Here is a 25,852-nt window from a genome sequence, read left to right on the forward strand (position 1 = left end):
AGTTCTGCTTCATTTTTTTTTTCATCAACTAGCGCCACTCACCGGATGCGCCAAGTGGCAGGGGCCCATAAAAGCGGCGAGGGAAACTCTAAACAATATTCAATGCTAACAAAAAAATTAGGGCAACAACTCGAGGGTTGAGTCGCCGGGGGATTGAATACCGAGTTGATTATTGTGTTCTGTTGCATTGTTAAACAATTATGCCGCATTTCCTTCGGATGCGAATCCATTCGATGACACTTTGAGTGCCGGCTGCTGCGAAATCCTCCCTACCATTAGTAACCACCCAAAAATGCAGCATAACCGTAACCACACAGCTGTTCCTAACCGTTTGACCCACTGCGAATTAAATGGGCGGAGAAACTCCGCTTCCGCATCCGTCGCTCTCTTTACGGCTCATTGAAGTGCGACGTGGAACAAAAGGCTGCCAGCCAATTGATGGATAGTCTGCGTTTGACTGTCCAAACAAAGAGCAACAGCTTCGGATTGTTACTGCATTTCGATGATTACCGGGTGACTTCGTTTACCTTAGAGTATCCCCTTTTTAAGGAAGGATTCCGCAGCCAATGTATACCATACATATATATATCTATATATATGTATTTGGCCCTCGAATAAACAATCTGCCAACTCAAGACCGGCTTATTTCCCTGCCTGCCAGCCCGTCTTTCTTTGCCATATCCGTCGTGGGTTATAACATAATTTACGTCTCTTCCGCTTGGCAGACTCGTAATCATTCTCCACTTCCATGGCCGCACAAAAATGCGGCTCCATCGAACTGCTGGCATGTATCTTCTCGATTTGCCCCAATGTCAGGGCATTGTAATTGCATTTCGTGCTGAACTTCTGGTCCTACACCGCAGACAAGTCAGGGCGAGGGCATCCAGAAAACGAAAATCCGGCATCCCAAACACGATTTCTCAGCTACGGAGCTTTTTTCTCTGCGGTTTGGGCTTGCAAGTCAGTGTGTGTGTGTATCTGGGTATCTCTGAGATACAATGGCAGCACAATGTAGCCAATATCTAAGCGTCGGCATCTTTGGTGGCCGACGCCATCATCGTTGGGAGTCAGTTTCAGATTCAGAGTCAGAGTCACAGTACTTGGTCTCTGGCTGCCTATCTGGGTTTCAATCGGCCAGCTTTGGTTTTAATCGTTTTGGGATTGGTTTTCCTGAACTTTTAGAAACCTTGAATCGACCGAACTGGAATGTGGCTTGAAAACCGCAACATATGCCCATTTGCGAGCCTATCCAACGGGGAGATCTCCACACACACCACACATCTGTCGGTTTAGCTAGCCCACGTGTCAAAACTAAAGTATCTATATATGCTAGAGCAACTCCGAATGTATCTCAATCTGGTTTTTCGGCTTAAGAGCATTCTATCGGCCGGGAATTAGAGACAGGCGCTGCAACCCCTAATGGTAGAACCTCCAGCTGCTCTGGCCCGAGTTTCATCTCAAGTGGCAGGCTGGATTTACGGGCATAGACAATCTAATTACTGTTTTCAGTGTGCATTTAGCGTAAATGATAGCCCTAAGGCGGCCTCGCCCGCTCACACATGTGCGTAATTAATCCGGCAGGGCATGGAGTTATGGCTGAGCAACTTCCTCCGGCCTCCACCCGAAAAATAACAAACCTGCCCACCTGCTTTTCTAGGAGGGGGCGTAAGTGCCTGTCTGCTGGGTGTTTTTCTAACTCCGAGCTTTTATTTTCTTTTTGTTAGAGCTTGCAGTGCGTGGCCTCCCACTCTTTTGGGCGAACAACTCCGAATTCCGGCTGCGACTCCAAATGGGGCAGCCATGATGACTTGGCATCTGGACTCAAAATGGAGGCGATTGCGATGGCAGGTCCCACGCACTCGGCTTCCCGCGCGAGCCGATCAAATGCAGCTTCAGCGGGTTGACTTCGTTGACTGGGTTGACTGACTGGTTGACGGCATGACGCGGCTTAATTGGCCATTACGAGGCGGCTGCATAAGAGGCTCTCCGCTTGCGCAAGCTCCCATTTCCCGCAGAGAGATTCTCCTCGGCGGACTTTCAGGTTTTCCTCGCTTATGGAAAATCATTTTTACCGTTGCAGCCCGCTCTTGTCTTTATGCAAATCAAGTGAAAGCAGCACCAGAAGCAACAAGTTTCCCAAAAAAAATCCTCCACAATCAGTGGGCACTTGATTGAACCTTAACTGAATTTGGGTCAATGTACTCAAGAAAATGGATAGAACTTTTACATGCCTCCGGGCAATTGGATTGAGTTGTCATTTTTATCCGTTTAAGGCTTCCCAAAAAAAAAAGGGAAAATAAGCTGGGGAAAAGTTAAGCAGCCAGCTCTTGACCCGAAAGCCAAGGCTCATATTGTTGTTCTTGCTGTTCTGGTTGTTGCAAAGGATTGGATTGTTTGTGCTCCATGTCGCTTGCTACAGTTGTTAACATGAAAAGATAAACATCGGAAATGATGTCAGTCAAGCTGACAGTGCCCAGCCTCCACGGCTATACGAGTATGTGTATCTGCCCCCCTTTTTTTGTTTCCATCATTTCCATCTTCACGCATTCTCCCAGAACATGCTCTCAAAATCATGTAAAACTTATCCAACGAAAAGCGCACAAAAAAGCAGACGAGAAGCTGCTGAAAAAGCTGAGCCCCTTCAGTAGTTTCGGCTTTAACATGCTCGGCAATCAGAGCAACGTGTTTCGTATCTAATGAATTGCGACTCTGGGGAACTCACTCTCCTCCCTGTTTCCATTGTCGCAGTAGCAATGTTGCAATGTTGCAAGCTCTAAACCCCTTCCCTCCCTCCGCACATCGTTTAGCGGGCTAAATGCCGCACTTTTAGTTGGAACTAACCACGGTGGCAGACACACAATGAATAAAAGATAAAGAGCTACGAATTAGATCACGCGATTGTTGCCTGAGTTTCCTCGTATAGAGAACGTGAGTAGATAGAGGTATTCAACTATAGGGGATGTAGTGGGTTAAAAGTAAGGTACAGAAGGTTTCCTTTTCGGAAGGCGATGGTTCCTACAAAAGGAGCAACCCCTAAAAAAAGAGATTATGTGGCAGCTATAACATTTGCATAAATGATTAAAATAGGTATAACACCTTTCAATGGAAGAGTTTTGAAGAAGTAAAAAAAAAGCTGAAGAAATGGTTCATTTAGCAATCTTCGCTGATAAGTACATATGTAATTGGAAAATCCAATACTTAAAACAAGGCACAGAATATCCAAAGGCTGATAAATGCCTATGGAATTATTGAAAATTCCCTTAGCGCACACTTGAAATCAATATGTGTGCCCATATACAATATATTTAGACCAATGCCTCGTGCCAAGTATTACAACACTACAGTTCAGCACCTTGGGCTACAATCGAAGGTGTGTAAACATATGGCGAAGATAAGATATATATGGAACGCAGCCAAGAACATTGTTTTATTATATCATAGTCAATCTAACGAACAATCTAATGCGGCATTGGCAAGGCTAAACAATAGGTGGTAAAATAGTTAACAGCAGCTGCTGTTGCATCACATTTCGATTTCCCATTCCGCAATTACGGATTAGAAACCGAACCCTAAATGAGAAGCACACACACCCAGGTTTTGATTAATTTGCATATGACATGAGCCCGATCTGATCAACGCATCAGCTGGTCGAAACCCTTGCCTTCACCGAATCTCCCTGCTGCTCGAGGGGAACTCGATAATTCTGGGCCGGAAGAACTTGTTTTTATGCCACAAACAAAGCAATTTTCGCACTGACGCTTCCACCCAGGTGACCAGGTAACCCCCATCCCTAGAAAAGGGTGAATTATGAATGCAGTCCACCGGAGGGTTGATGTGCGGAACGGGTTGCATGCAACATGCCAGCATAGAGCACACATTTTGGCAGGACCATTTGCTCACAGTTTGCGGTTTACGATGGCCGGAACACTGGGAACACTGAAAACCCGGAATAGCGTTTACCTGGGCAGCAAGACAAAAATACAAAAAAGACACCAAACGGAGACAGGGTCAAAAGCGGCGAGTCTTGGCTCATCTGTCGCCCGGCATTGCGTGATGTTTGCCAGATGAATGAGAGTGAAAAATGAAACACGAGTTGCCGTCGCCGTTGCCGTTGCAATCAGTCGTCCGGAAATCAGCACAGACAGCCAGGCCAGGAAGGGCAGGGGACTTCCCTGCCGCGACGAGGGGCAGCAGGGACAGACAGACATTAAGGCCGCATTATGAAACCAGCAGCAAACGGGCGACAAAGTGTTTCCATTTCCCATTTTGCCGGCTTTCCTTTCTATGCATCTCCCTCTACCTCTCCCTATCCCTGTCTCTTCCTTTTAGCCAGTTCTGCAATTTGTTTGCCGCAAACACACATTTACGTAATGCCAAGCGAAGGTCTGACTTGGCTGGACCCTAAAGCTGCCCGAAAACAAAAAACCAGGCAGGAAAGCACTTGAAGTTCTTGCGATGAAATTCCGAGAAACAAGTTGGCTTTCGATGCCAAGAAGGTAGATACACTCAAAGAAATTGCACATTCAATTGATATATTGGTTAAATAATGAAGTCCATTGAGGAGAAGATATTCAAGCTTATTTGATTTATTTATTTTTATGATAAATATGAAATACTATTTAAATATATATTTATTTATATTCATATATATATTTTATACTAAATACCACATGTTGTTTTAATATTTCAATTCCATTTTTTCGATACAATCAAGATGTATAAAATGAAAATTGCTTGAGAATCCCACGGATTGGACAATAACGAATAAACTGAATGACCAATTTAGTAGCTGTTCCCTGTGTGTAGACGACTGCTGAGAAATTCCGATGGTAATGCAAGGTAATGGTCTTCCCAGGCTCGCTGCTGGTCCCTGGACCTCTTTTCCCTCCCCCACCTCCTCCTCCTCCTGCGATTCCAACTCCCCTGTCCAGCCCCTTTGATTAGTGACGCTGTTTACCTGTGCTACGTGCACAGGTTTCTGGAACGAATCCATAAACTGAGATCGCACGCTGACTGCTCTGTGTTTTCCGCTTTCCAACCGCGTGCAGATGGAATTCCCGACGCACAATTTGCTTTTGTTCTAACGCCCACGCTCCGTGCACTCCCACACCCACCATCTGCTGGTCGTCCGAATTGGTATTTGCAAACACGTTTTTGGCTAGAGAAAATTAAATATAAATGCCATCGAATGCGCGAGGAAGATTGAGTCGAGAAAGGTGGCCCTGGGCAAGTTCAGCGCCGAACCCCCTCCTCCACTGCTACTCCATGATTCAGATTAGAAAGTCGTGCTCCGAAATGCGGGTGCAGTGTTTCCAAAGGTGTTTACGACCAGACACCGCTGAACTTGAAAACCGCCAAAGAACTTGAAACCCGAAACGACAGTTGGTAAGGCTTTTAACGACGCCCTTCAACTGCGGCCAAAGGCTATTAATCAAGGCAGCACGAATCGCATCCGCTGCACCACTGCGACACTATCGAGATATCGGAGAAGCACCCAAGAATGAACCACTCAAAAATGTACAGCCCGCGGCGCTGCATATAAATACCGCTTAAGGTAAACAGACAAAGCCCAGACAGACACATTAATTTCGAGTCTTTTGCCCATTCTCCACACCGTTAAGAATCAAAAATCGAAGAGCGCTGTGCTTCAAATCCCCGGCTAGCGATCGTCTTCCAATCTTCCCAGTTCGAACATATCGATGGGCTTGGGGGTTGGGGTCTCGTTTAGGCATTTGGGTGGGGGAAGTGCGCCTGAAGTGGGGGCAATCAACAATGGAGAGTTGGGGCCCAGTTGTCGAAGGAACGAACGAACAAACGAACGAATGAACGCATAGCTTAAAGTTCAATGACTGAAAAGGTGCGTTCTTGCTGCGGTTGTCGCTGTTGCTGATGTTGCTGCAGTTGCTCTTGGAGCTGGAGTTGCTGCGGTTGCATAGGAATCCATCAGCAACAGCAGGCAACTTTGACTCGAACCCCATTTATATTGGCCATTTGCTTTTGCTTTGGCTTTTGGCTTGGTTCTTATTGCGCCTCGCTAGGCGAACGTGCAAAAATGCGGCATGAGCGGCCTAAGCGATCGGCAATCAATCTGCAGATTCCAGACGCAACAGCAACGCAACCCGTTGCTGCCGCCGATATTGGCGATATTGGGATATGGCTGCTGTTGCCAATCTCGAGTAGGCACGCAACAAGCCATTCCAGGCAAGAATCTCCACTTGCCGTTGAACTTGCAGCCTTAAGTGGCTGCTACACTTGCGGCTAAGTTGGCCGAACAACATGGCCAAGAGTGTTAGCCATGCGCAAATACAACATGCAGTTTCAGCGAATTGTTTAGATTGGAATGACCATGAGGAGGAATTTTACACAAGCCGATTGAGTAATAGGAGTAGTAAGGCATGGTAGCTTTGCACAAGTGGAGCTTTAGAAATATAAATAAATATTATGTTAAGTAGATTTTAAGATTTTTATTAAGATTATTATATTTATTAAGATTTTTCCGTTCAATGATTTTTTTTTCTCAATCTTCAGAAGCATCATAAGAGCCAAGTCTCCCTCCATCTGTAGAATTGCCATATTTAGTATAGCACTTCTAGAAATTTCCAAAAGATTAGATCTTATTTGTGTTAGGGAAAATTGCACAGACAAGACCACAATTCCAGCCAAGTCCTCTCAAATTCTTTGGTTTGGATAGCGACAGGAATCGGGATTCAGACTGTTATCGGGCCTGGAACGGAGACTCCTTCCATCCCGCCGCTGTTTACATGCACACGATGACAGACGCGTCTATTTATCTGTATCTGTATCTGGCTGGCTGGCTGGACTGGTTGTTTGGTTGGTTTACATTTCGGTTTTGCGCTTCAAGTGAGAGAAAAATGTTGGGAAAATAAACAAGAGGAGCCCAGTCAGAATTTCAGACGCAGCGATGGCAAAACCAACCGCAGCTGAGTGGATTGGATTGGCCCCAAAATGGGGGAAAAAAGGGGGAGCCCCGGGCAAAGTTTGACTGCAACAATCAAATGCTCATCAGCGCACTTGAAAAATAATGCGTGGCTGGCTAAGACAAAAACGAAGTACATTCTCGCGGGCAGACAAAGCCATATAGACCTATAGATACTGTATCTCTGGATACCAGCAGCTTGTATCTTTCTTTCTTTCATTTTTTTTTCGGACCGTGTAGACGAGGCATTTTCATAGCTGGCTGTATTTTTCGTTGGCTTGTTTGTTTAGTTTTTGAGGCACACTCACACCCATACACACACGCAATGCTGCAGGTGGGAACAGGTTTTTCGGTTTCGGCTTTTCGTGTATCTCTCGGATGCGGGCCGTATCTTTTTGGCCTCGCGTTATTTATGCCCCACTGTGGCTGTAATTACAAATGCTCGTTTCCTGCTGAAGACAATCTGGCCATGTGTGCGCCTGTGTGACTGGGCATCTAAGTATGTAGTATCTCAGTTTCGTCCGGGATGCCCACGCACATGTGTCCTCCGCCCGGGATCAAGTTTCCAGTGACCAGTGAGTGTCCGAAGTGGGCAAGTGCGTAAGTGGACAGCGGCATTTGCGCTCTTCAAAGGGCCTGCTTTTGCGAAAAGCGCCTGCTGAGCCCGAACAATTCGCCGGTTGTCCATGCCGCTCACGTACTTCCAACTATATTTCTTTAGCTTCCCCTGCAACATGTTGTGGCCCGGCAATATGGTCGATCGATTGGCAGATATAGTGAGTAGTTCATTGGCGGTAGTTGGCCATGGTTACCCGTAGGCCCGCAGCAGTAACAGCCGGAGAACGGAGAACGAATGGGAATTACCCTCGACAACTGCTTCGCACGCTTGGCTGCACTGGCCCAGGAAAAGAGGCACTTTTCCGAGTGGTGGTTAGCTTGGCAGTCGCCGCAAATGGCGCGATGTAATGGCATTTCTAATATGAGCACATTAATGGCTGCGGCACAAAGGAACAGGTGAGGGGCATCGAAGTGGAGTGGAGTGGAGTGTCCACTCCTTCCGAGGCAATTGCAAATTTCAAAATTAACAACCCACAGTTAAAGTGAAAATAATAGCTGTGCCAGGGGTTCTTTGTTGTCTCAATAATAACTGCGCATATGGTTTTTATTATGCCAGTTAAGTTGGGTTTTTGGAACATTATAGCAATCTTAAGGTTATACTACCTTTTGTTTCGAAAAATTTGGCTTGCTTGTGTCACATTTTTAGATAAATTTAATGGTATCATTTAATTATTAGAAGCAATTTTATGTGCTCGCCCGTTTTGAAGGCTATCACCTGGGCATATTTTTAGATAACCCTGACATGTAAAATAAAATAATTGAAAACAAGTATAAGAAGGAAAGTGTCTATCCTTGTTTATTTATTTTTAAAATGTTTGCGAAATACTCAAACAGCAAGTGCATTTAACAACAATAGACAAAGGGAAAGAGGGAAAACGCCTAAAGAATCTCAATATTAGTGTCATTTTTATACTATTGAATTGTTTAGGTCATATAAAAATCGACATACAGTTTAGTATGTTTTCATTTTGTATGCAGATTCGCAGTACTAAATGAGCCTAACCTATTAGCATTGCTATTTTTGTGCCCCCAGCTGTACGTGCATATGTAGTAGCCCAAGTGTGTTGCTCTTGTTTTTCCTGGGCTTCATACCTGAGCAATTAGTGCGACGTTTTCGATTGCGCATGCAGTAGCCCAAGGAGCAGCAGCTGCTGTTTTCGTGTTATTTTTTTTTCTGGGTTTTTGCTCTCTCGGGCAGCTGACAAGGAGCCAAAAGCCGGCGGCAGAGGGGCGGGCGTAAACAAAGTGAGCTCTTGCAAAATGACAGCTGACAATGGATCGCCACGTACGCCACGTCGAGCTCCTCGCAGAGCCAACCAAGTCTGCAGCCAAGTGCACAATAATAATGGCAACAAAACAATATCAAGTCGGAGTGAAAAAGCTGCAGTCAGCGTCGCCGCCAGTCTGCCGTTGAGATTTCATAAAGTTATTGAACGTTTTTCAAGCGAAAAACAAAATTCGGATTGCAAGCAGAAAATGAAAATGAAAATGAAAAGGCGATAAAGTGCCGAGCGAAGCAAAGTGCTAAAGTGCGAATAGCCGAGGAAATAAATTCGGTTTTGGGCATATCACGAAGTTTGACAGCCACTGCAGATAACCTGTTGCTGTTGCAACTAGAACAACAGCTACAACAACAACTGCAGCACTTGCCACATAAATGGCCATTCGTGTTGGCAAGGTATTTAACACAAGGTCGCGAAAACAATGAGCCAAACGACTTTAGACCGCTTATCTAAGTGCTCGTAGCTAGTTGGTAATTGTAGAAGCCTCCGCTGGACGCGGCCAAGAAGCTAATTGCATGAACACAGGCCACCCAGCCCCACCCACCCACTCATCCAAGTCGGCATAATGGAATAAGGACGGGCAAAGGGGCAATCGGGCCATCAGGGTGGAGCAAAACAGCGGAGGCGACAAAGTAAACAAGGTGTTAATTTCCACTGGTTCGGTATTCCCTCGGTTTCTTTACACCGAGATGCTCAGATAAAGGGTATTCGCAGGGTATGCCGAATTTAGGATGAGTTTTATATATCATGTATCATGATTAGATTCTAGTATTGCTAAAAATCAAGTTGAATTGTATAGCATATTATTCTTTTTAACTTTTATAAAAAACCGAAATAAAATCAATTGTTTTAGAAAATATTAAATAGACAAAAAACTAAAATCTAATATGTTAATATGCCTCTGTTTTTAGTTAGCCCCAATGAAAACACTTTGCTATAGGGTATAGCGAGACCTGCTCCCCACTTCCCCCACTAATTTATTTTTGCTTCTCCTCCCTTTTGCGCCTTTGCAAATTGAATTCCCCGCGTGTTGCGAAAGCAGATAAGATTGGAGCACGTTCTCCGCCAAACACAGCCACCCACACAGAAGCTACTCCACGCATACAAAGCGGCAGATGACGGGCGATAAGCCGTCCGTGATAACGCACTTGACTTTGAGCGCGAATCGTGGGGGGAATACACACATGGCGGAGCTCCCACTTATATCCTAGCTAGGATTGAAAGGGCGGAAGATGAATGGGTCTACTTACGAACTGTGACCGTTTTCGGATCGTAGGCACAGACGCGTCGCTCCACGGCGGCAATCTTCCGCTGCACGCGACCCGCCCGCTCGCCCACCGCCTGCAGATCCCGCTGCAGGTCGTCGAAGATGTCGCTGGCTATGAGGACCAAGCTGGCCAGCTGCCGCAGGGCGTTGCTCAGCGTTATGTTGCTGATCGAGTCGAACTCGTGGCCGGAGACCACCTTGGAGGAGCCGGCGGTGGGCGACTGCGGTGCACTGGCGATCCTTCCAAGCGCCGGCCTCTGCTGGCTGGGATGCCGCGAATTGGGCAGGGATTGCGACTGATGGCGAGTGGGCGAGGTGGACAGGAACTCGACGTGGTGCTTTAACTTCTTCATGGGCGCCGGAGCGGGCGGCACTGGCTGGTCCTCCGGCGCCTGGTGAACCAGCACCCTGGTGAGGGATGTGGGTGATCCGTGGCCATTGGGGACCTCTCCATCCGGCGACTGCTTGTTAATGCAGTTGTTGTTCCGGCACTTGCCCGGCGTGCAGTGGAATCGTCCGGAGGCGTGGCCCAAACTGGCCGCCGTGGCCTGAGCCACATTGACGGGCTGCACCACGCGCTGGACGAAGGGCATCTCTCGCTGGCTCTCGCACTCTTGATCTCTCTGGCGGCCACTAGCTGCTCCGACTCATTCGCTCCGCTTCGAAGGCACCGGCCAACATAAAATAAAAGGTAATCCAAGTAATCCCGGCACACACACACACAAGCACGAGCACACGGGCACCGAAAACTGGTCGGACAACTTCTGGACTTGAATCCTCCGCAGTCGCAGCCTCCTAGCTATTGTCTACTACTTTCGGCCAAATTCCTTGGCCTTTTCACACGCACTCACAAACTAGTTTAAATCAACTGGTTTATTGCTGCCCCCCAAATTTTTCTGGCTAGTTCTCAGCCTCGCATAATTAGCACGCCGCACTCGAATTGCCCGTGAATGTGGCGATTTTAATGGCCCGGCCACCGTTACGCGTCGTTCGAAAGGTGTGTTAGCCGGCAAAATTACAAAAACCGACCGTCCGCGCTGACGTCTTCGTATTTCGCCGGTTTCAAAATAACTGCCAGTGTGCCCAATAAAAGGCAAGGGCAGTGAGGCCGCAGATAAATCATCTGCCTGTGTGACCGTTCGTCCATGATGCTTTAGTATGTCACCGCCTCTGGTTCGAAACTTTGCTTAGCTTAGTAAGGACACAGTGCAGTAACAGTGTGTTTGCTGCTGTAACATTTAACAGTGCACGGTGGGCATAAAAGTGTATTTAACTGTTTTAACACAAAACATTAATATGAAAAGCATGATTTATATTTATATTTATTTTTATGTTGTATCTGTTTGAATATAAAAAAATATATAGTGCAAGCTAATATACCCAAATCGAATTTCTCCACTGAATGTTGCTGTTAAACATATCGATAACACCGCGGCGGGGCTGCCAGACAACAGCATGTCACAGTAGCTTATAAACCTTGTCGAAATACGGTCATACGACTGCGAAAAAAATAAATAAAACTACAGTGGACCGAATTTCCACGCTAAGATAAATAAATTAGCGCAATGCCAAAGTACTATTGCGACTACTGCGACACCTACTTGACCCACGACTCTCCCTCCGTGCGGAAGACCCACTGCACCGGCCGCAAGCACCGCGACAATGTGAAGTTCTACTACCAAAAGTGGATGGAGGAACAGGCGCAGCATTTGATTGACGCCACCACCGCCGCCTTCAAAGCGGGCAAGATCACGAACAATCCGTTTGCGGGCGGACCAGGAGGAGCGCCTCCCAAGCCGGCGGGCGTGTCCATTCCGCCGCCCAACATGGGGGCTCCTCCGCGTCCGGGAATGCCTGGTATGCCCTACATGCCTCCACTGATGAACCCCATGATGGGCATGCGTCCGCCACCGATCATGAATCCCATGGCCATGATGGGACCACCGCCTCCACTGGGCACTATACCCGGCGTCCGTCCAGGAATCATGAACGGACCCAAGTGACCGCCCTCAGGAACGGCATCCTCGTTCGCAGCACAGGAGTGCTCCCATTGAGATGTCCTAATTAAGCTGTAGCATTTAAGTAAGCCCAATAGAGAGAAAAATTATATACATTTATATAAAGCAAGTTAACTCAACAAATGGTTGTGTCTTAGTGGGTAATAAATAAAAAATCAGAAGCGTAATTATACTAAAGGAGAGACATGAAGCGATAAGGTCACGCCGCTTTTAAATGTAGTACATACACAGACAAAGAAAACAAAAATCAAAGTTAGGGAAGGCAACGCTTCGCATTTAATGATTTCTTTGTCCAACACAATATAGTTAAAATGCAGGTAAACTGAAATGCTAACACAAATATAGTAGGTGCCTTGCCTTTAACATAAACATTCACAGTTTTTATTACAATATTTTGAGCTTACATACTAGTTAGTTGCTGTGAAGAGAATATAATGTGGATTATAATTGTTAATATACGAATGTGTTAATCAGGGGCTCGAAATGTAAGTTATATCAGTTTCTGCCTTTGTCCCGCGAATCGGCTCGTCTAGGCCTCTTAAATTATTATTTTAAACGTCTGTACTACACACAATTAGGTACTAATGGGATAATGGTTATCTGGCGACCCTCTGGCGCTTGCTGGGCGACACCAGAACCGGCGAGGGCTGTTGGTTACTTGAGATGGCGTCGAATATGCTGCTCTCCGAGCGCTGGTACTCGCTGCCAATGTTTTCCAGGTTCAGATCGGCATCGAGGACTAGGACCTGAGAGGAGAAATGCATATTTAGCGGCTTCGGTAGATGTGAGCTGTCTAGAAACTACCTTGCACGACTGCGGGCGTCTCTGGTGTATCAACCAGTCCTCGTGCAACTCATGCAGCTCCTGAAGGTACTTAAGCGGCACGCAGCTCTCCTCTGAGCGAGCCCGCTGCCGGATGCGTTCGTGTGCCACCTCCGGCGAGGTGCGCAAATAAATGATGAGGTCCGCCTGCACGTGAATGGACTCTTCGATGAACTTGTACCACTCCTCCAGCGTATTATACATGCCCTGCTCCAGCGAGCCGTTCCGTCGCATGTTCTCCACGAAGCAATAGCTGCGGCGCGATGGGTAATGGATAAAATTAGCATTTCTGGTCAAACCGGACGACGGGAATAATGCACTTACCGAGCGCTAAATATGGAGCGCTCCATTATTTTTAGCTTCTTGTTGGTTGGGGCGGTGTGCGACTGCAGCATGGTCAGCGTGACATAACTCTGAAAGGGCATGGCCCACTTCTTGGGATCCTTGTACATCAGCTCCAGCAGATTTACCCCGTTGACGTTGCGCCACTTCTCGACGGGCTCGGTCAGCAGGCAAATGTCGTTCTTGTACTTCTCGAAGTGGTTCAAATACGTGGTCTTCCCGCTGCCGATGTTGCCCTCGATGAGGACGGTGAAAGGCTGCGTGCCCTCGGCGTATTTGGTCCCCTTTCGGGCACAGGATGCTGCCTCCGCCATCAGTCCGGACAAACGTCGATCTGCACGTGAGAGTGGGAGTTTTACTATCTGGTTCAGGTACAGCACGGCAGCAGCGGATCGTGGTTGGAGTTGGCTGTTCTGGATTCAATGGAGTACTGTACACGGCGGCGGGCAAATGGTGACTGATTCAACCCGCCTGGTGAGATCGTTTACCGCCGAAAACCAAAAAGAGCGGGAACATCGCCATTTGTTTCTTTTTTTTTTAATCGGCGTTTCCTATCGTTATGTTTGTTTTTGTCAACCGGCTGATCGGCAACTGTATGTGTGTGTGTGCGTATTCTATTGCCGGTAATGTTTTTACATACATATTTGCAAAAAAATAAAATTTAAGGCAATGCTGGGTGAATTACCTATAAATGATATAATGTTTCTCTGCCACATGTGTTTGCTGGACATTGGTGCTTATGCAATTTTATTAATTACAAATACCACTGATAGCAATAAAATTAAACACTTATTGCTAACAACTTTTATGGGCTCTTATTTACTTTATTTAACGTTGTGAAATGAAATTGCTCTTTGCCTATGCTGAGAATCAGCTGTCGGCGATAACGATGACGGTCAGCTGTTCTTTGCTGTATCGGTTTTTCGCCATCCCTACGACGACGCATTTTTTATCAATATTATTGTAAATTTTTATAAACCTGTATTAAAACTTATTTTTAAAAGGAATCTTAAGCCGGGAAATTAGTTAGAGATGTCCATAGAAATCGAATCTGCCGAGTAAGTAGTGCAAATCAACTAACACCAACCAGTGTTTACTATATCCGTGATTTACCCCCCCAACAAAGTGTGATTCGGCTCATCCAGCAGTATCTTAAGGAGTCCAACCTTATGAAGACCCTGCAAACGTTACAGGTTAGTACTTACAACCCGCAAAGAGAGTTGGTCTTTCAATGATCTTAAACTTTCAGGAGGAAACGGGTGTCTCCCTGAATACGGTGGACAGCGTGGATGGCTTTGTGCAGGACATCTCCAACGGGCACTGGGACACCGTGCTAAAAGTGACCCAGTCCCTCAAATTACCGGATAAGAAGCTGCTCAATCTGTACGAGCAAATAGTCCTGGAGCTGATCGAGCTCAGAGAACTGGGCGCAGCAAGATCTCTGCTCCGCCAGACGGATCCCATGACCATGTTGAAGCAGCAGGAGCCGGAACGATACATCCATTTGGGTAAAATATAAGCCATTCTAAGGTTTCCCTAGAGTTCGTGATTCCTAATTGATATATTTGTCTGTAGAAAACATGCTGCAGCGCGCTTACTTCGATCCCAGGGAAGCCTATGCGGAGGGAAGTAGCAAGGAGAAGCGTCGCACGGTCATTGCCCAAGAGCTTAGTGGCGAGGTGCATGTGGTGCCCTCCTCCAGGCTCTTGGCACTCCTGGGACAGGCTCTTAAATGGCAACAGCACCAGGGACTCCTTCCGCCCGGCACCACCATCGATTTGTTCCGCGGCAAGGCGGCGATGAAGGACCAGGAAGAAGAAATGTATCCCACCCAGCTGTTCCGACAAATCAAATTTGGGCAAAAGTCTCACGTTGAGTGCGCACAGTTCTCGCCGGATGGTCAGTATCTGATAACGGGCAGTGTGGACGGTTTCCTTGAGGTGTGGAACTTTACCACCGGCAAGGTGAGAAAGGATCTCAAGTACCAGGCGCAGGACCAGTTCATGATGATGGAACAGGCGGTGCTGGCGTTGAACTTCTCACGAGATTCCGAGATGGTGGCATCGGGCGCACAGGATGGCCAAATCAAGGTGTGGCGCATCATCACCGGTCAGTGTTTGCGTAAATTCGAGAAAGCCCATACCAAGGGAATCACCTGTCTGCAGTTCTCGCGAGATAACAGCCAGGTTCTCAGCGCGTCCTTTGACTACACGGTTAGGCTGCATGGGCTAAAGTCAGGAAAGATGCTGAAGGAGTTCAAGGGGCACTCATCCTTCGTGAACGAAGCCACCTTTACGCCTGACGGACACAGCGTGCTCAGCGCATCTTCCGACGGCACAGTAAAGGTTTGGTCCCTTAAAACGACCGAGTGCGTGGCCACGTACAAGCCCCTTGGCAACGAGTTGGCCGTAAACACAGTCCTCATCCTGCCCAAGAATCCCGAACACTTCATTGTCTGCAACAGATCCAATACGGTAGTCATTATGAACATGCAGGGCCAGATTGTGCGATCCTTCTCGTCGGGTAAGCGCGAGGGCGGAGCCTTTATCTCAGCCACTCTTTCGCCGCGAGGAGAGTTCATATACTGCGCTGGAGAGGATCAGGTGCTTTACTGCTTCTCCGTCTCGTCCGGCAAACTTGAACGTACATTGAACGTAAGCTGCTCTTTGAACTAGTTGTTTTCAAACTGAGTTTAAACTTAATATTTATTTCATAGGTTCACGAAAAGGACGTCATTGGCCTGACACATCATCCGCATCAAAATCTGCTGGCCAGCTACAGTGAGGACGGCCTGCTGAAGCTTTGGAAGCCCTAGACCATATAAGCAATTGACTTTCACACCTAGTTAGTTTTAGTTGGTGGTCTTATTTGAGCTGCCGAAATATACCTACTGACCCCAAAGCGCTTGCAGTTTTTTCTCATGCCCTCAGCCATTCCTCACATCAATATCTTCAATCATGCCTATATGAAACAAATTGACTTTAATTAAGCATTATGCAAAGCGCCAATCTCTCAGAGCGCTAATCCACAGAGTTTGCCTCAATTGCTGTTCCAGCACCTAAATTAGTCGAGCAGCGACACTCAGCCGGTTCACTTGCAACATGAAGAGCGACGAGATCATCGAGAAGATCCGCAACAAGCTGAAGGAATCGGATCCTGCCCGGCGCACCGTCGTCAACACGTTTCAGTTCAACTTCACCGATGTGGATGGCAATCTCATTAAGAGCATGGGTGAGTGGGAAAGAGAAGGCCTTGTTGTGGGTCAGCCCACCGTTGACCGTCTCATCGTAGTCTTTGATTTCAAAGCGTTGGACATCTACGAGGGGAGTGCCTCCAGTGTCGATGCACAGGTCACCATTTCCGATGAGAACTTCTACTTGGTGGGCACTAAACAGAAGACTTTCCAGGAGGTGTTGCAGCAGGAAAAGGCCAAGATCGATGGCGATGAGGAGGCTATCAACAAAATGCTTGAGAAGTTTCGCATAAATTCTCAAAACTAGCTCGGTGACAAGATGTAATGATGCATGCATTTCGTTTATTATATGAGACAATTTAACGTTTATTGTTTATTCAGTTCCCCAATAATAAATTATAACAAATAACAATATTTTTATTTAATTCTATGGAAGGTCGCATTTTAGAAATTAGTAAGTTACAAAAATTAAAAAATAAACAATTATCCCATCAAAAAATAAAATCAAAACGTGACTTATTTAATTGGTTTTAGTATTCATTTATTTAATTACCTTTATTTATATTTAATGTTAACATGGAATTGTTTTTGTAGGTGTTTCCTTTTAATTTGAAATTTTTGTTCTGCGATTTATCATTTAACTATTTTATTTGTTATTCGGTTATCTCTCTTTTTGGCAACTGGCGCCATGTTCTCTGCCAATAAGTGCGCCCGAGATTCGGTTTTCTGATTTCTGTATCGGGTTTTGAAATTTGAAAAACGTCTCTCAATTCGAATGTGTTTGACTCCTTTCTTTGAGTGTCTTATTTATAGGTTTAATTGTAATTTTAACATTTGCTTTTTGGGGGTGTTTTAGTTTAACTTTGTGTTACTTTAGTAAACATTTTAGTTTAGAACATTTTTTTTTTGGTTTTGGGATAGGTTTTTTGTTGGGGACATTCTTTTTCAAACTTTTTATTAGCTTTACGTTTTCGTACTATTTTTCTTTAAATTTATGTTTAATTTTTATTGCTAGAACACAAATTTAGAGTTTTTATTAACTAATTGAATTCTTCGCTTCTGGGTTTTCTGTTCGGTTTTAATGTAATACAACAACAAAATTTGTACACTTAAACTAAAGTTTATTTATACGAATTAAGTCCTAGGAGTTCTTGATCATTATGCTTTTTATGCAACAATTTAACAACGGTTTACTTCATCAATGTAATTGTATTTATTTTAGCTTTTTTATCATTCTTTTTTTTAATTAGTGTAGCATTTTTGTAACACCTACATACCTTTATTAAATCGTTTTTACGTAAAACGGGATTTTTTAATTTCCATCGCTGATTTAAGCCGTATTCTTTAATTTTCTCAATTTTCTTTGCAAAACGTACGTGCGCTATGAAACCAATAATTATTATTTATTCTTGGAAATTTCTGGGAATTTATCATTTAGCTCCAAAACGGAGAAAACTGATTTAAACTAAAAGCATCTTTAACTTCGCAACAGGATTGCATGTGTAAAAAGTTGATAAACTACAATAAAATAATAGTTCATTTAAAAGTTAATCGTCAAATAGAATTCGACCCAACGAAAAAAGAAACTTAATATTGGGTTTCCTGTATTTAGTTTTTGTGTTTAGCTTTTTGTATAATTTACTTTATTATTATCATTCCCTTTAGCGTATACATTTTTATAAATATTCTTGTTCGCCTTAAATGTTTATAAAAATGTGCTTAAATAGACAAAAATCTTTGAATTTATTTAATTTCCATTTCTCGCAATCATTTTCCATCTTTGGGGCCACTATATGTAATTTATTCAAATTTCTTTTTATTCTCATATAAACTTTTCGATTTAGCGTCATTAAACTCTTGGCTTTTATTCTTTGCTGGAAGATACAGTTTTGATAGTCACTAATTCTTTTATTTATGCATTATTTCGTCTTCTCCTTTTTGTTGTTGTAAGTTTGATTTGTGTAGCCTCAAGGGTCGAAGATTTTTTGTACAAAATGTGTAAATAAAAAGTCATGCGCGTATGTAAAGATAATTAATTATTATTGTTTTATGCCCTTTAGTATGTTGCTGCCGTTATTCATTATTGGTTTATCTATCGGTTTTGCGAATTGTGTGTATTGTTTTTATCAACGTTATTTCGTCTTCGTTTTTTCTGTTGTATAATTAATTCAATTTATGCTTCACCTAAATATTACTCGTATCAAATATAAAAATCAACAACTTTATTTTATTTTTCGTCTTGTCTGCGGTCTCTTGTGGCTATGAAAATGATTCGTACATGCACTTCCGCTCCACTATTTTTGGCTCGTTTCCGTTTCCGCCGCACGGCTTCTCCTTGCTTTCTTCACATCCGCCCATCGGCCTGTGCTTTTTGTGCGCTCTCTCCGCTCCGCCGTACGTATTTCGCTATGTGTATAATATAGTTATTAAATGTAGCTGTTATTGGTTTCTTATTCATCCATCGCCTATCATCCCCTATGTGAAACGCTGCTGGCTAATCGTGTTATCGCAACTACAATATGCTCGCCCTACTGTACTTAATTAGCTTAGATTCCGCTCTATCTGTCCATCTCTAATGCTACTAGCCATCCCGTTTCGCTCGTTATTAAATTTACGTCTTAATCAATTCGCATTTTTGCATAATTTCTTGTCTTTTAGGTATTGTTAACTTTTGAATTTCTGTTTCTGCTCGCCTCCCGGTTTTACTGTACTCGTGTTTCACTGTATCCTGTGTCTGCGTGTCAGTTTGCACTGTGGGAGTGTTTGTAATCTACTGTTCTTGCTCTGCAAAGTTGCTTCGTTCGCCATTACCTATGTATGTAGATAGCCTTATTCTAAATGCGTTTTAAAACCGAAACTAAAGGTTGCGATAAAAGTGCCTAAAACCGCACCGAACCATCGTTAGACGTTCGCCATTTGGTTGACATGATCGATGTTGTCCTCATCGAAGTGCACATCGTTGATGAAAATGTCCGCGTCCAGCTGGTCCTCGTCGAGCTCCAGATCGTCGTCGTCGTCCTCCCCGTTGGACATCAGCCCGTGTCCCATCCCCATACCCATTCCCATGTCCACGCCGGCGATGCAGATGTGTGGCGGCGGCGGTACACTGGTTGGCGGAAGTGGAGCGGGCGGGATGATCAGGTTGCCGCTGTTGATCCCATGCAAACTGCCCGCAATGCTGGCGCCACCACTCTGCAGATGCCTGCGACTGGAGCTGAGACCCGCTGCTCCACGAGAAAGGGGATTGAAACATAAAAAAGTTATATAGCTTGTATTATATTTCATTAGGTTGTTTAGCAATGGAAAATCCCTACAATATGTTGAACGTAAATTAATAACGTGATAATACCAATTGAATCAAAGTAATTTCTTAAGTAAGAAATAAAACAAAAAATAGATTACCTTGAAAACAAATGAAATAAAACCACACTCAAAGAAAACCTATGGGAATCAAAAAGCAAGTGTTGATAAAACGTATATGCCACATAAAATGGGTTCATATGGAACTCACCCGTGGCACTGGTCTGCGAGTCGTAATGTGCATTCCGATGTAGGCCCAGTTGGCGGACATGGTTCCTACGGCTTCTTCTGGAGTGACAGAGTATGCATAGGAGACAGATTAGGGACGAGACGACGAGAAGCGTTATTATAATTAGGACGTCGTAGTCCTCCTCGGCCGCTTCCGTGGTACCTATATGAGTTGTAGGATAAATTGCGAGGAGAGAGCAAGAGCACAGAATACATAAGTTAATCAATGATAACAGAGCACTTCGAGTTAGTCGATCAGGAATATGCTTTATAGCTAGGGATGTGTATTGAGATCTCTAGTTAGCTGAGATTTTCGAGTGTGTGTGTGTCATGTGGGTGGGTGAGTCTGAACTTGGTGTTCTTGTTCTGTGTGCTGTGGTTTCCATTTCATTTCGGGTTTTTAACTGGGTTACACAAGTTTAGCATATCAATATATTTAGCTTAGGCTTAGGTTTAGAAAATTCAGTTCAGTTTAACAAAGGCACCAGGAAGACATATGCTCTATATATACATCTGATCGATGCGGTGCACACATGACAGGTGAAGGTGGTAGGGTGCCAAAGGAACACAAAGAAGCCAGAACCAAAAGTCGGAGGCATGCTTACTATATGAACTCAACTCCCAAAATGCGATTGAAGTGAACTAAAGGATGCAACAAAGGATAAACTGGTTATGGTCTTTTTATAATTGGACTGTGAACTGGGATCTCCTCCAACTGCGGCAATCTACGTGGGTTGGGGTTGTGGGTTCGGGGTTATGGATTTCTCTAGATTGGAGTGACATGTATCTTGGTTTGAACTCTGTGCATGTCATGAGCGTGGAGTGTGGATCGATTGTAGACAAGCTAATGCGGAACTCACGTGTTAATTGTGACCAAGAGTTTCATTTACTTAGATTAGTATTAGTTAGTATTTTTGGTTTGGTTGCTTCGTTTGGTTGTTAGAAAAATGAGTACAAATTCTTGCTAGCAGAATGCTCCATTCATGGTAATTTGTTATCTTAGTTATGTTTCACGTTTTTGATTCTCGTGGCAATTCCAATTTTGATTTAAAAATTTTGATTTTTCGAGTTTCGTTCTTGTTTAACTTTAGTTGTACGTATTAAACACTAATGCCGTAATTGCTAAAACAAATGTCTGTAGAAATGTGGGCAAATGCGTGGAGTTTGCGTCACCTGTGCCAAGGATTGGGTTTTTTTTATATTGTTTTTCGATTTCAAAATATTCGGGTTCGAGGAGGGGAGTTTTTCAAGTTTAAACAGTCGAACAGTTTGTAGTTGGTAGTGGTTTTCAGTTTTGTTAGTGGAGACAAAAGAAAGAACAGAGAGAAACAGAGGGAGAATTAGACAAGTAGAGAGAGAAAGAGAGAAAGATGAGTTTAGTGTGGGCGTGGCTGCAGATATCGTGTATCTGGGTATATACGAGTATCTGTATCTGTTGATAGTGTGCTGAATGCCATTCGAGGTGATAAAGAAGAGAAATGCATTGGTGAAATGCAGGGATGTGGAGCACCCTAGACTATCGAACGGAAAGAGGTATGTACAGAGGTCTGGCCATCGAAAATGGAGGGAACAAAACAGCTAGTAAAAGTTGAGGACAAAATACGAATACTTAGGTGCAAAAAGACGTAGCGAGAAATAGGTATATAGGATATAGATTGAGGTCACTTTAATTGGCTTTTAATTAGTATCGATTATTATATAGTTGTTTATATTAAGTGGTTAACGGTTTGCAAGTGTTTCGTCGGGTTCAAGTTTTCTTCACGCATCAAATGAAAAGTGTAAGGAACGCAAGATCGCACATGAGCTACAACGTGTAACCGTGGAAAACCAAGGAAAACTTAGATTTGGAAACTGAATGGCTCGCCCACACAGCGGACGCACTGGAAACACAAACACGAGACAAACTTAAGATACTCGGTTACGTAAACTTAGGCAAAAGAAGGCAAATAAAAATTGAACTGAACCGTTCGACTCACTCACGACTCACAGTGCAATTCGTCAGTATCGTCGCCGGGTCCGCAGTTCTTGACCCCGTCGCATCGCAGCTTATCGGAGATGCAGTATCCGGCTCCGCACTGGAAGTGGTACGTCGACTCGCAGTGCAGACCCACGGACGGCGGACCCGGACCGGAGTCCTGTATCTCGGTCCACACAATGCGGAAGCCCTGTTGGATGCAAGGGTTAATGGTCACCATCTCTGGGAGTCCATGATTATGATTACTCTTACCTGGGCTCCCACTGTCTTGTCGCTGGTGGTGAAGCTGATGCGCGCCGTCTGGCCAGTGGAGGTATAGTGCCACTGCTCCACGGGCGGCTTCTCGCCACACAGCTCCAGCGGCGGCTGGTCGGAGTCCACGTTCATCCACAGCCGTAGCACAGCGGCAGGACAGCCGCGATCTGGTTGGAAAAGTAAATATTAATTACACAATTCTCATTTCCCATTTTCCCGCGACTCTGCGACTTACTGGCTGGGTCTCCTTCCAGGCCGAACTGCTCAAAGTGAATGGACAGCTTGTAGCCGGGGCGCGCCTTCATCACCCAGTTGCAGGCGTTGGAGGCCATGCCCCGACCAGGTGCCTTGTAGCCCGCCGGCCAGTTGGGCGAGGTGATGAGGCCCGAGTCCTGGTTGCTGAAGTTGCCGCCACAGTCGCCGGCATCCGACTTGGCCGACTCGAAGAAGTAGCGGGCCTTGAAGCCGCTGGCCACGCTCTCCTGGTCCGTGTGCAGGGTGATCCGCAGCCCCACCGCTCCCCGCGGGCTCTCGACGGGTCCGGGGGCTGTCTGACCGCAGTAGCGACCCAGCAGGCGGTCGTTGTTGTCCCGATAGACGACGTACATCTCCAGCCAGTCCTCGAAGCAGGCACCAGAGCTAAAGGGTTAATCAATGGGTAAATAATTACGTCCAATGGATCCTTGATCCTGGTCTCACCCGTAAGCTCCGGCCGTGGCGTTTGCATTGTTGTCCGCCTTGATCTTGAAGTGGTCAAACACAATGGTCACCTGCTCATCGGCCTCGGCCAGAAAGAGATATGAGCAATTCGTGTCCGAGGGATAATTGGAGGGGTATCTCGGACTGTTCAGTTCGCCGCGCTTCTTGGAACTGCTCACGTAGGTGAAGCTGCAGGTGCCATCCGGTGCCGCCGTGCCCGGTATCTTGTACTCCGTCTCGAACGTGTACTTGCCCTTGAAGCCACGACCCTGCAGCTCACCCGAACTGAAGACCATGGCCAGCCGCGGCCCCTCGCTGATCACCCGCTGCGTCTCATTGCCGCACAACTCGTAGTCGAACTTGTCGTAGGCATCGGCCGTCTCCTGGCCCTTCAGATAGATCTTTAGATAGCCGTCCGTGCAGTTGGACCTTGGATAGAATTAATAATAAATAAATTTAAAAAAACTGTACTAGGAAAGGTGCGCGATCATAAAAATAGGAAATAATGATATTCTGGATATTCTCTTGTACTTTCTAAAATTAGAAAGTCCCTTCCCCTTTTGATGTAAAATTTATAATAATAGTCTGTATATTGAGTGTTAAACCAGTTGCTAGTATTAATATCAATCCTTTTTATTGCTTAATAAGCAACTTACTCGCTCTTGTCCTTGTGCTCCACCTTAGGTATATTGAAAGCGTTAAACTCCAGACGCACACGCTCCAGATGCTGGGCATCCTGCATGCCATAGATGAAATATCTAAATGATGATGCAAATATTAAATGAAAGCCCTCTTTCTCTATGAAACTAACTAGAAACTTGTACTTACCTACACACAGTTTTTGGTATATAGGGATAGGGATAGTTGGGTGAGAGCACAAAGCCAGTGGATTCCTTCTTCGATAAAATCTTTTGATCACATTCTGAGCCACGTATGTGAATGCCATCATTTTCACCTGATGTGCATAGTACAAATTGCAGTTTCGTTTTTTGTAGCGAATGATTAGTTTGAATTTCGATAGAGCAATCAGATCAAATCAGTTCGAATTGTAGAGCAGATCGGAAATCACCAGATAGCGTTGAAATAGTTATTTGTTTTTGAAGTAGAGAGAAGGTGTGGAAAGATTAGAATTTGCAGTGTCGATAGGTGGATAAATAAAGCTTAAAAATAGCACACAAAACGAACAAAGCCAGTGAATAGGTGGGTTCAAGCACATACAATTAGCTGACAAATGCTATTCGCCGTGGCAGCCATTTTGTGATGCCCCAATAAGTAGGCTACACTTTTCGTCGAGCATTTGAGGGCATCACAAAATGGCTGCCGGGGTGGGCAGAACTGAAACGACAAACATAGTTTGTAACATTATAGATGTTTGGCAATACTTACGTATAAAATCTAATTTAACAAAACTCTCGCTAAATTCATAAATTCCTTTAAAGCCACGATTTTGGGTATTTGCGGTGCGCGATAACGTATAAAAATGAACAAAAAGGCTCGACTCGCTCGAATACAAAACTAAGTTTCTTTGCTGCCCGCAATATGTACCGATTAATGCTGACGAATTATCTGGACCATCGTACACTTTCACATAGTCAAATGGGCAGCTGTTTAATTTGGTTTGGTTTGCAGTTGTGGTGGTGATGTTGAGTTGAGTTGAAATTTGGTTGTAGACGAATTGCAGATTGGAATAGCAGATTGGATAGAGAAGAGTTGGTTTTTAGAGACATTCGGATGAGGGTAAATTCGGTTTAGATAGTTCACAGATTGTGTGTGGTGTGGTAGTGTGTGCGCTGCCAATCAGAGCAAGTTTTGGCCAAAAGCCAGCACTTGCTTTGATCTTGACTTGTTACCGGTTGTGTGATTGGGTATTTTTTATTTTGCTGTGTGTCTTTTGTGTGTGTTTTTTAACTGTGCAGCATTAGAGGTACTCACTGTGGTCCACCAAAAAATAGATCAAAATCCCGAAACTCTAATCTAACCCTCTGATTCGATTCACCAAGAAACTGATATGTGCATGACATATCCTTCGGATAGGCACCTGGATAGGTTGGCGATATGAGCGCACCAGTTTTGTTGACGCTCATGCTGGGCGTTATCGTGTAGGAACATGGCGACCCCGCAATGGGTATGCCAATTTCATATTCCGCTTTTCGGGTGGAATTTGGAAGGAAGGAAATCACAAGACAGTCAGTAGTCAATAATGGTGGGGGCGGCTCGGGTAATGCCCCATAACTCCCTCTACTCACATGCATTTATAAACCTAAACGTGCCCTCGAACAGGTCCGTGGTCACGTTCTTGTTGCTAAAAAAAGAAATCGCAACTGCCCGATACATGGAAATGCGACGACGCGGCGGAATGGTGCCGCAGTAGCGGCCACCGAATGGCGAATTGATCAGTTCCGCTGGCTCCGACGACTGCACCTCCGAGTAGATATCCATGTACTCATGAACACAACTGAAACGTGAGACATCATTACGGTTGGTATTCAACTTAAGTAAACTGTTTTTATATTTACCTTGGTAATTCACCGACGGCCGAACCGCTGCGAAATGGGCAGAAATAAGCAGAGAGAGGGAAATATATGAGTATCTGGTAAGTTTGCGCAACTTATTTAAATTGCACTCACTCTGGCGGACTTCCTCTTAAATTAAACGATTTAAAAACTACTTCGACGCGCTGACCAGGTCCTGCTAGGAAGGTGTAGAGGCATTGGCGCGAGTGATTGCGATGGTTGTGCAGCAGCGGGGCCGAGAAGCTGCCATTCTGGGGTCCGCCGATCCGCGACACGAATGTCTGATCACACTCTGTGGAAAAGGAGGAGAAAAGTGGAGCGGCGTAGTTGGCACACACCACATGGCCATCGGTAAGTTCAAAGGATGTTTACGGCGGGCATATTGACTAGACATTGACACAC

At 45.0% G+C, this 25,852-nt stretch overlaps 6 protein-coding genes across 14 annotated transcripts in view; 3 read left to right on the forward strand and 3 right to left on the reverse strand.

Annotated features, from left to right (window-relative positions):
* LOC6727500 overlaps nucleotides 1-11,213 on the reverse strand; it is a 38,240-nt gene extending 27,027 nt beyond the window's left edge. For both annotated transcript variants that reach the window (XM_039294776.2, XM_016175563.3), the window contains exon 1: nucleotides 10,089-11,213. In XM_039294776.2, coding sequence (XP_039150710.1) covers nucleotides 10,089-10,698 — 610 coding nt within the window. In that variant the 5' untranslated portion in view covers nucleotides 10,699-11,213. The remainder of the gene's footprint in view (nucleotides 1-10,088) is intronic.
* Nucleotides 11,214-11,539: 326 nt separating this feature from the next.
* On the forward strand, nucleotides 11,540-12,246 carry LOC6727507 (U1 small nuclear ribonucleoprotein C). The gene has a single exon (XM_002102851.4). The coding sequence runs from the start codon at nucleotides 11,671-11,673 to the stop codon at nucleotides 12,106-12,108; it is 438 nt and encodes a 145-aa protein (XP_002102887.1). The 5' UTR covers nucleotides 11,540-11,670; the 3' UTR covers nucleotides 12,109-12,246.
* A 124-nt stretch (nucleotides 12,247-12,370) lies between these two features.
* Nucleotides 12,371-14,162, reverse strand: LOC6727508 (deoxynucleoside kinase). The gene is made up of 4 exons (XM_016175562.3): nucleotides 13,973-14,162; nucleotides 13,270-13,621; nucleotides 12,928-13,198; nucleotides 12,371-12,869 (listed from the first exon to the last, which is right to left on the reverse strand). Exons 1-4 carry the CDS (start codon nucleotides 14,016-14,018, stop codon nucleotides 12,720-12,722), a joined length of 819 nt encoding a protein of 272 aa, XP_016034088.1. The 5' UTR covers nucleotides 14,019-14,162; the 3' UTR covers nucleotides 12,371-12,719.
* An 18-nt stretch (nucleotides 14,163-14,180) lies between these two features.
* LOC6727509 (WD40 repeat-containing protein SMU1) lies at nucleotides 14,181-16,188 on the forward strand. The gene is made up of 5 exons (XM_016176430.2): nucleotides 14,181-14,345; nucleotides 14,414-14,480; nucleotides 14,537-14,795; nucleotides 14,863-15,941; nucleotides 16,004-16,188. The coding sequence occupies exons 1-5, from the start codon at nucleotides 14,320-14,322 to the stop codon at nucleotides 16,100-16,102; spliced, it is 1,530 nt and encodes a 509-aa protein (XP_016034089.1). The 5' UTR covers nucleotides 14,181-14,319; the 3' UTR covers nucleotides 16,103-16,188.
* A 24-nt stretch (nucleotides 16,189-16,212) lies between these two features.
* Nucleotides 16,213-16,894, forward strand: LOC6727510. 2 transcript variants are annotated; one of them, XM_016176431.3, is made up of 2 exons: nucleotides 16,213-16,518; nucleotides 16,579-16,894. In XM_016176431.3, exons 1-2 carry the CDS (start codon nucleotides 16,389-16,391, stop codon nucleotides 16,785-16,787), a joined length of 339 nt encoding a protein of 112 aa, XP_016034090.1. In that variant the 5' UTR covers nucleotides 16,213-16,388; the 3' UTR covers nucleotides 16,788-16,894. The 2 variants fall into 2 exon arrangements, with proteins under 2 accessions (XP_016034090.1, XP_002102890.2); XM_002102854.3 differs by having other exon boundaries at nucleotides 16,289-16,518; nucleotides 16,594-16,894.
* A 105-nt stretch (nucleotides 16,895-16,999) lies between these two features.
* LOC6727511 (cubilin) overlaps nucleotides 17,000-25,852 on the reverse strand; it is a 48,145-nt gene continuing 39,292 nt past the window's right edge. For 3 of the 7 annotated variants that reach the window (XM_039294779.2, XM_016175557.3, XM_039294780.2), the window contains 13 exons: nucleotides 25,565-25,742; nucleotides 25,454-25,480; nucleotides 25,184-25,392; nucleotides 24,870-25,083; nucleotides 24,324-24,541; nucleotides 23,766-23,892; nucleotides 23,594-23,695; nucleotides 22,938-23,366; nucleotides 22,474-22,877; nucleotides 22,236-22,405; nucleotides 21,996-22,173; nucleotides 19,992-20,171; nucleotides 17,000-19,704 (listed from right to left, as the gene is read on the reverse strand). In XM_039294779.2, coding sequence (XP_039150713.1) covers nucleotides 19,382-19,704; nucleotides 19,992-20,171; nucleotides 21,996-22,173; nucleotides 22,236-22,405; nucleotides 22,474-22,877; nucleotides 22,938-23,366; nucleotides 23,594-23,695; nucleotides 23,766-23,892; nucleotides 24,324-24,541; nucleotides 24,870-25,083; nucleotides 25,184-25,392; nucleotides 25,454-25,480; nucleotides 25,565-25,742 — 2,759 coding nt within the window. In that variant the 3' untranslated portion in view covers nucleotides 17,000-19,381. Of the gene's footprint in view, nucleotides 19,705-19,882; nucleotides 19,922-19,991; nucleotides 20,172-20,868; nucleotides 21,182-21,984; nucleotides 22,174-22,235; nucleotides 22,406-22,473; nucleotides 22,878-22,937; nucleotides 23,367-23,593; nucleotides 23,696-23,765; nucleotides 23,893-24,323; nucleotides 24,542-24,869; nucleotides 25,084-25,183; nucleotides 25,393-25,453; nucleotides 25,481-25,564; nucleotides 25,743-25,852 lie in introns of those variants that run through there. The other 4 variants (XM_016175559.3, XR_001599905.3, XM_044923236.1 and 1 more) reach the window with 4 other exon arrangements.

This window comes from Drosophila simulans, chromosome 3R, assembly GCF_016746395.2.
Source record: "Drosophila simulans strain w501 chromosome 3R, Prin_Dsim_3.1, whole genome shotgun sequence".
Classification (NCBI taxonomy): Eukaryota; Metazoa; Arthropoda; class Insecta; order Diptera; family Drosophilidae; genus Drosophila; species Drosophila simulans.

What these genes read in the sequence shown, in the direction of transcription:
- LOC6727507 (XM_002102851.4), top strand. Translation starts at nt 11,671, where the DNA reads ATGCCAAAGTACTATTGCGACTACTGCGACACCTACTTGACCCACGAC.
- LOC6727508 (XM_016175562.3), bottom strand. Translation starts at nt 14,018, where the DNA reads ATGTCCAGCAAACACATGTGGCAGAGAAACATTATATCATTTATAG. An exon ending in CGCTCCATATTTAGCGCTCG is followed by an intron (nt 13,199 to 13,269) that starts GTAAGTGCATTA and finishes ATCGCGCCGCAG; the next exon opens with CTATTGCTTCGTGGAGAACA. An exon ending in GACGCCCGCAGTCGTGCAAG is followed by an intron (nt 12,870 to 12,927) that starts GTAGTTTCTAGA and finishes TTCTCCTCTCAG; the next exon opens with GTCCTAGTCCTCGATGCCGA.
- LOC6727509 (XM_016176430.2), top strand. Translation starts at nt 14,320, where the DNA reads ATGTCCATAGAAATCGAATCTGCCGA. An exon ending in ATAGAAATCGAATCTGCCGA is followed by an intron (nt 14,346 to 14,413) that starts GTAAGTAGTGCA and finishes CCCCCAACAAAG; the next exon opens with TGTGATTCGGCTCATCCAGC. An exon ending in AGACCCTGCAAACGTTACAG is followed by an intron (nt 14,481 to 14,536) that starts GTTAGTACTTAC and finishes TTAAACTTTCAG; the next exon opens with GAGGAAACGGGTGTCTCCCT.
- LOC6727510 (XM_016176431.3), top strand. Translation starts at nt 16,389, where the DNA reads ATGAAGAGCGACGAGATCATCGAGAAGATCCGCAACAAGCTGAAGGAA. An exon ending in CAATCTCATTAAGAGCATGG is followed by an intron (nt 16,519 to 16,578) that starts GTGAGTGGGAAA and finishes GTCTCATCGTAG; the next exon opens with TCTTTGATTTCAAAGCGTTG.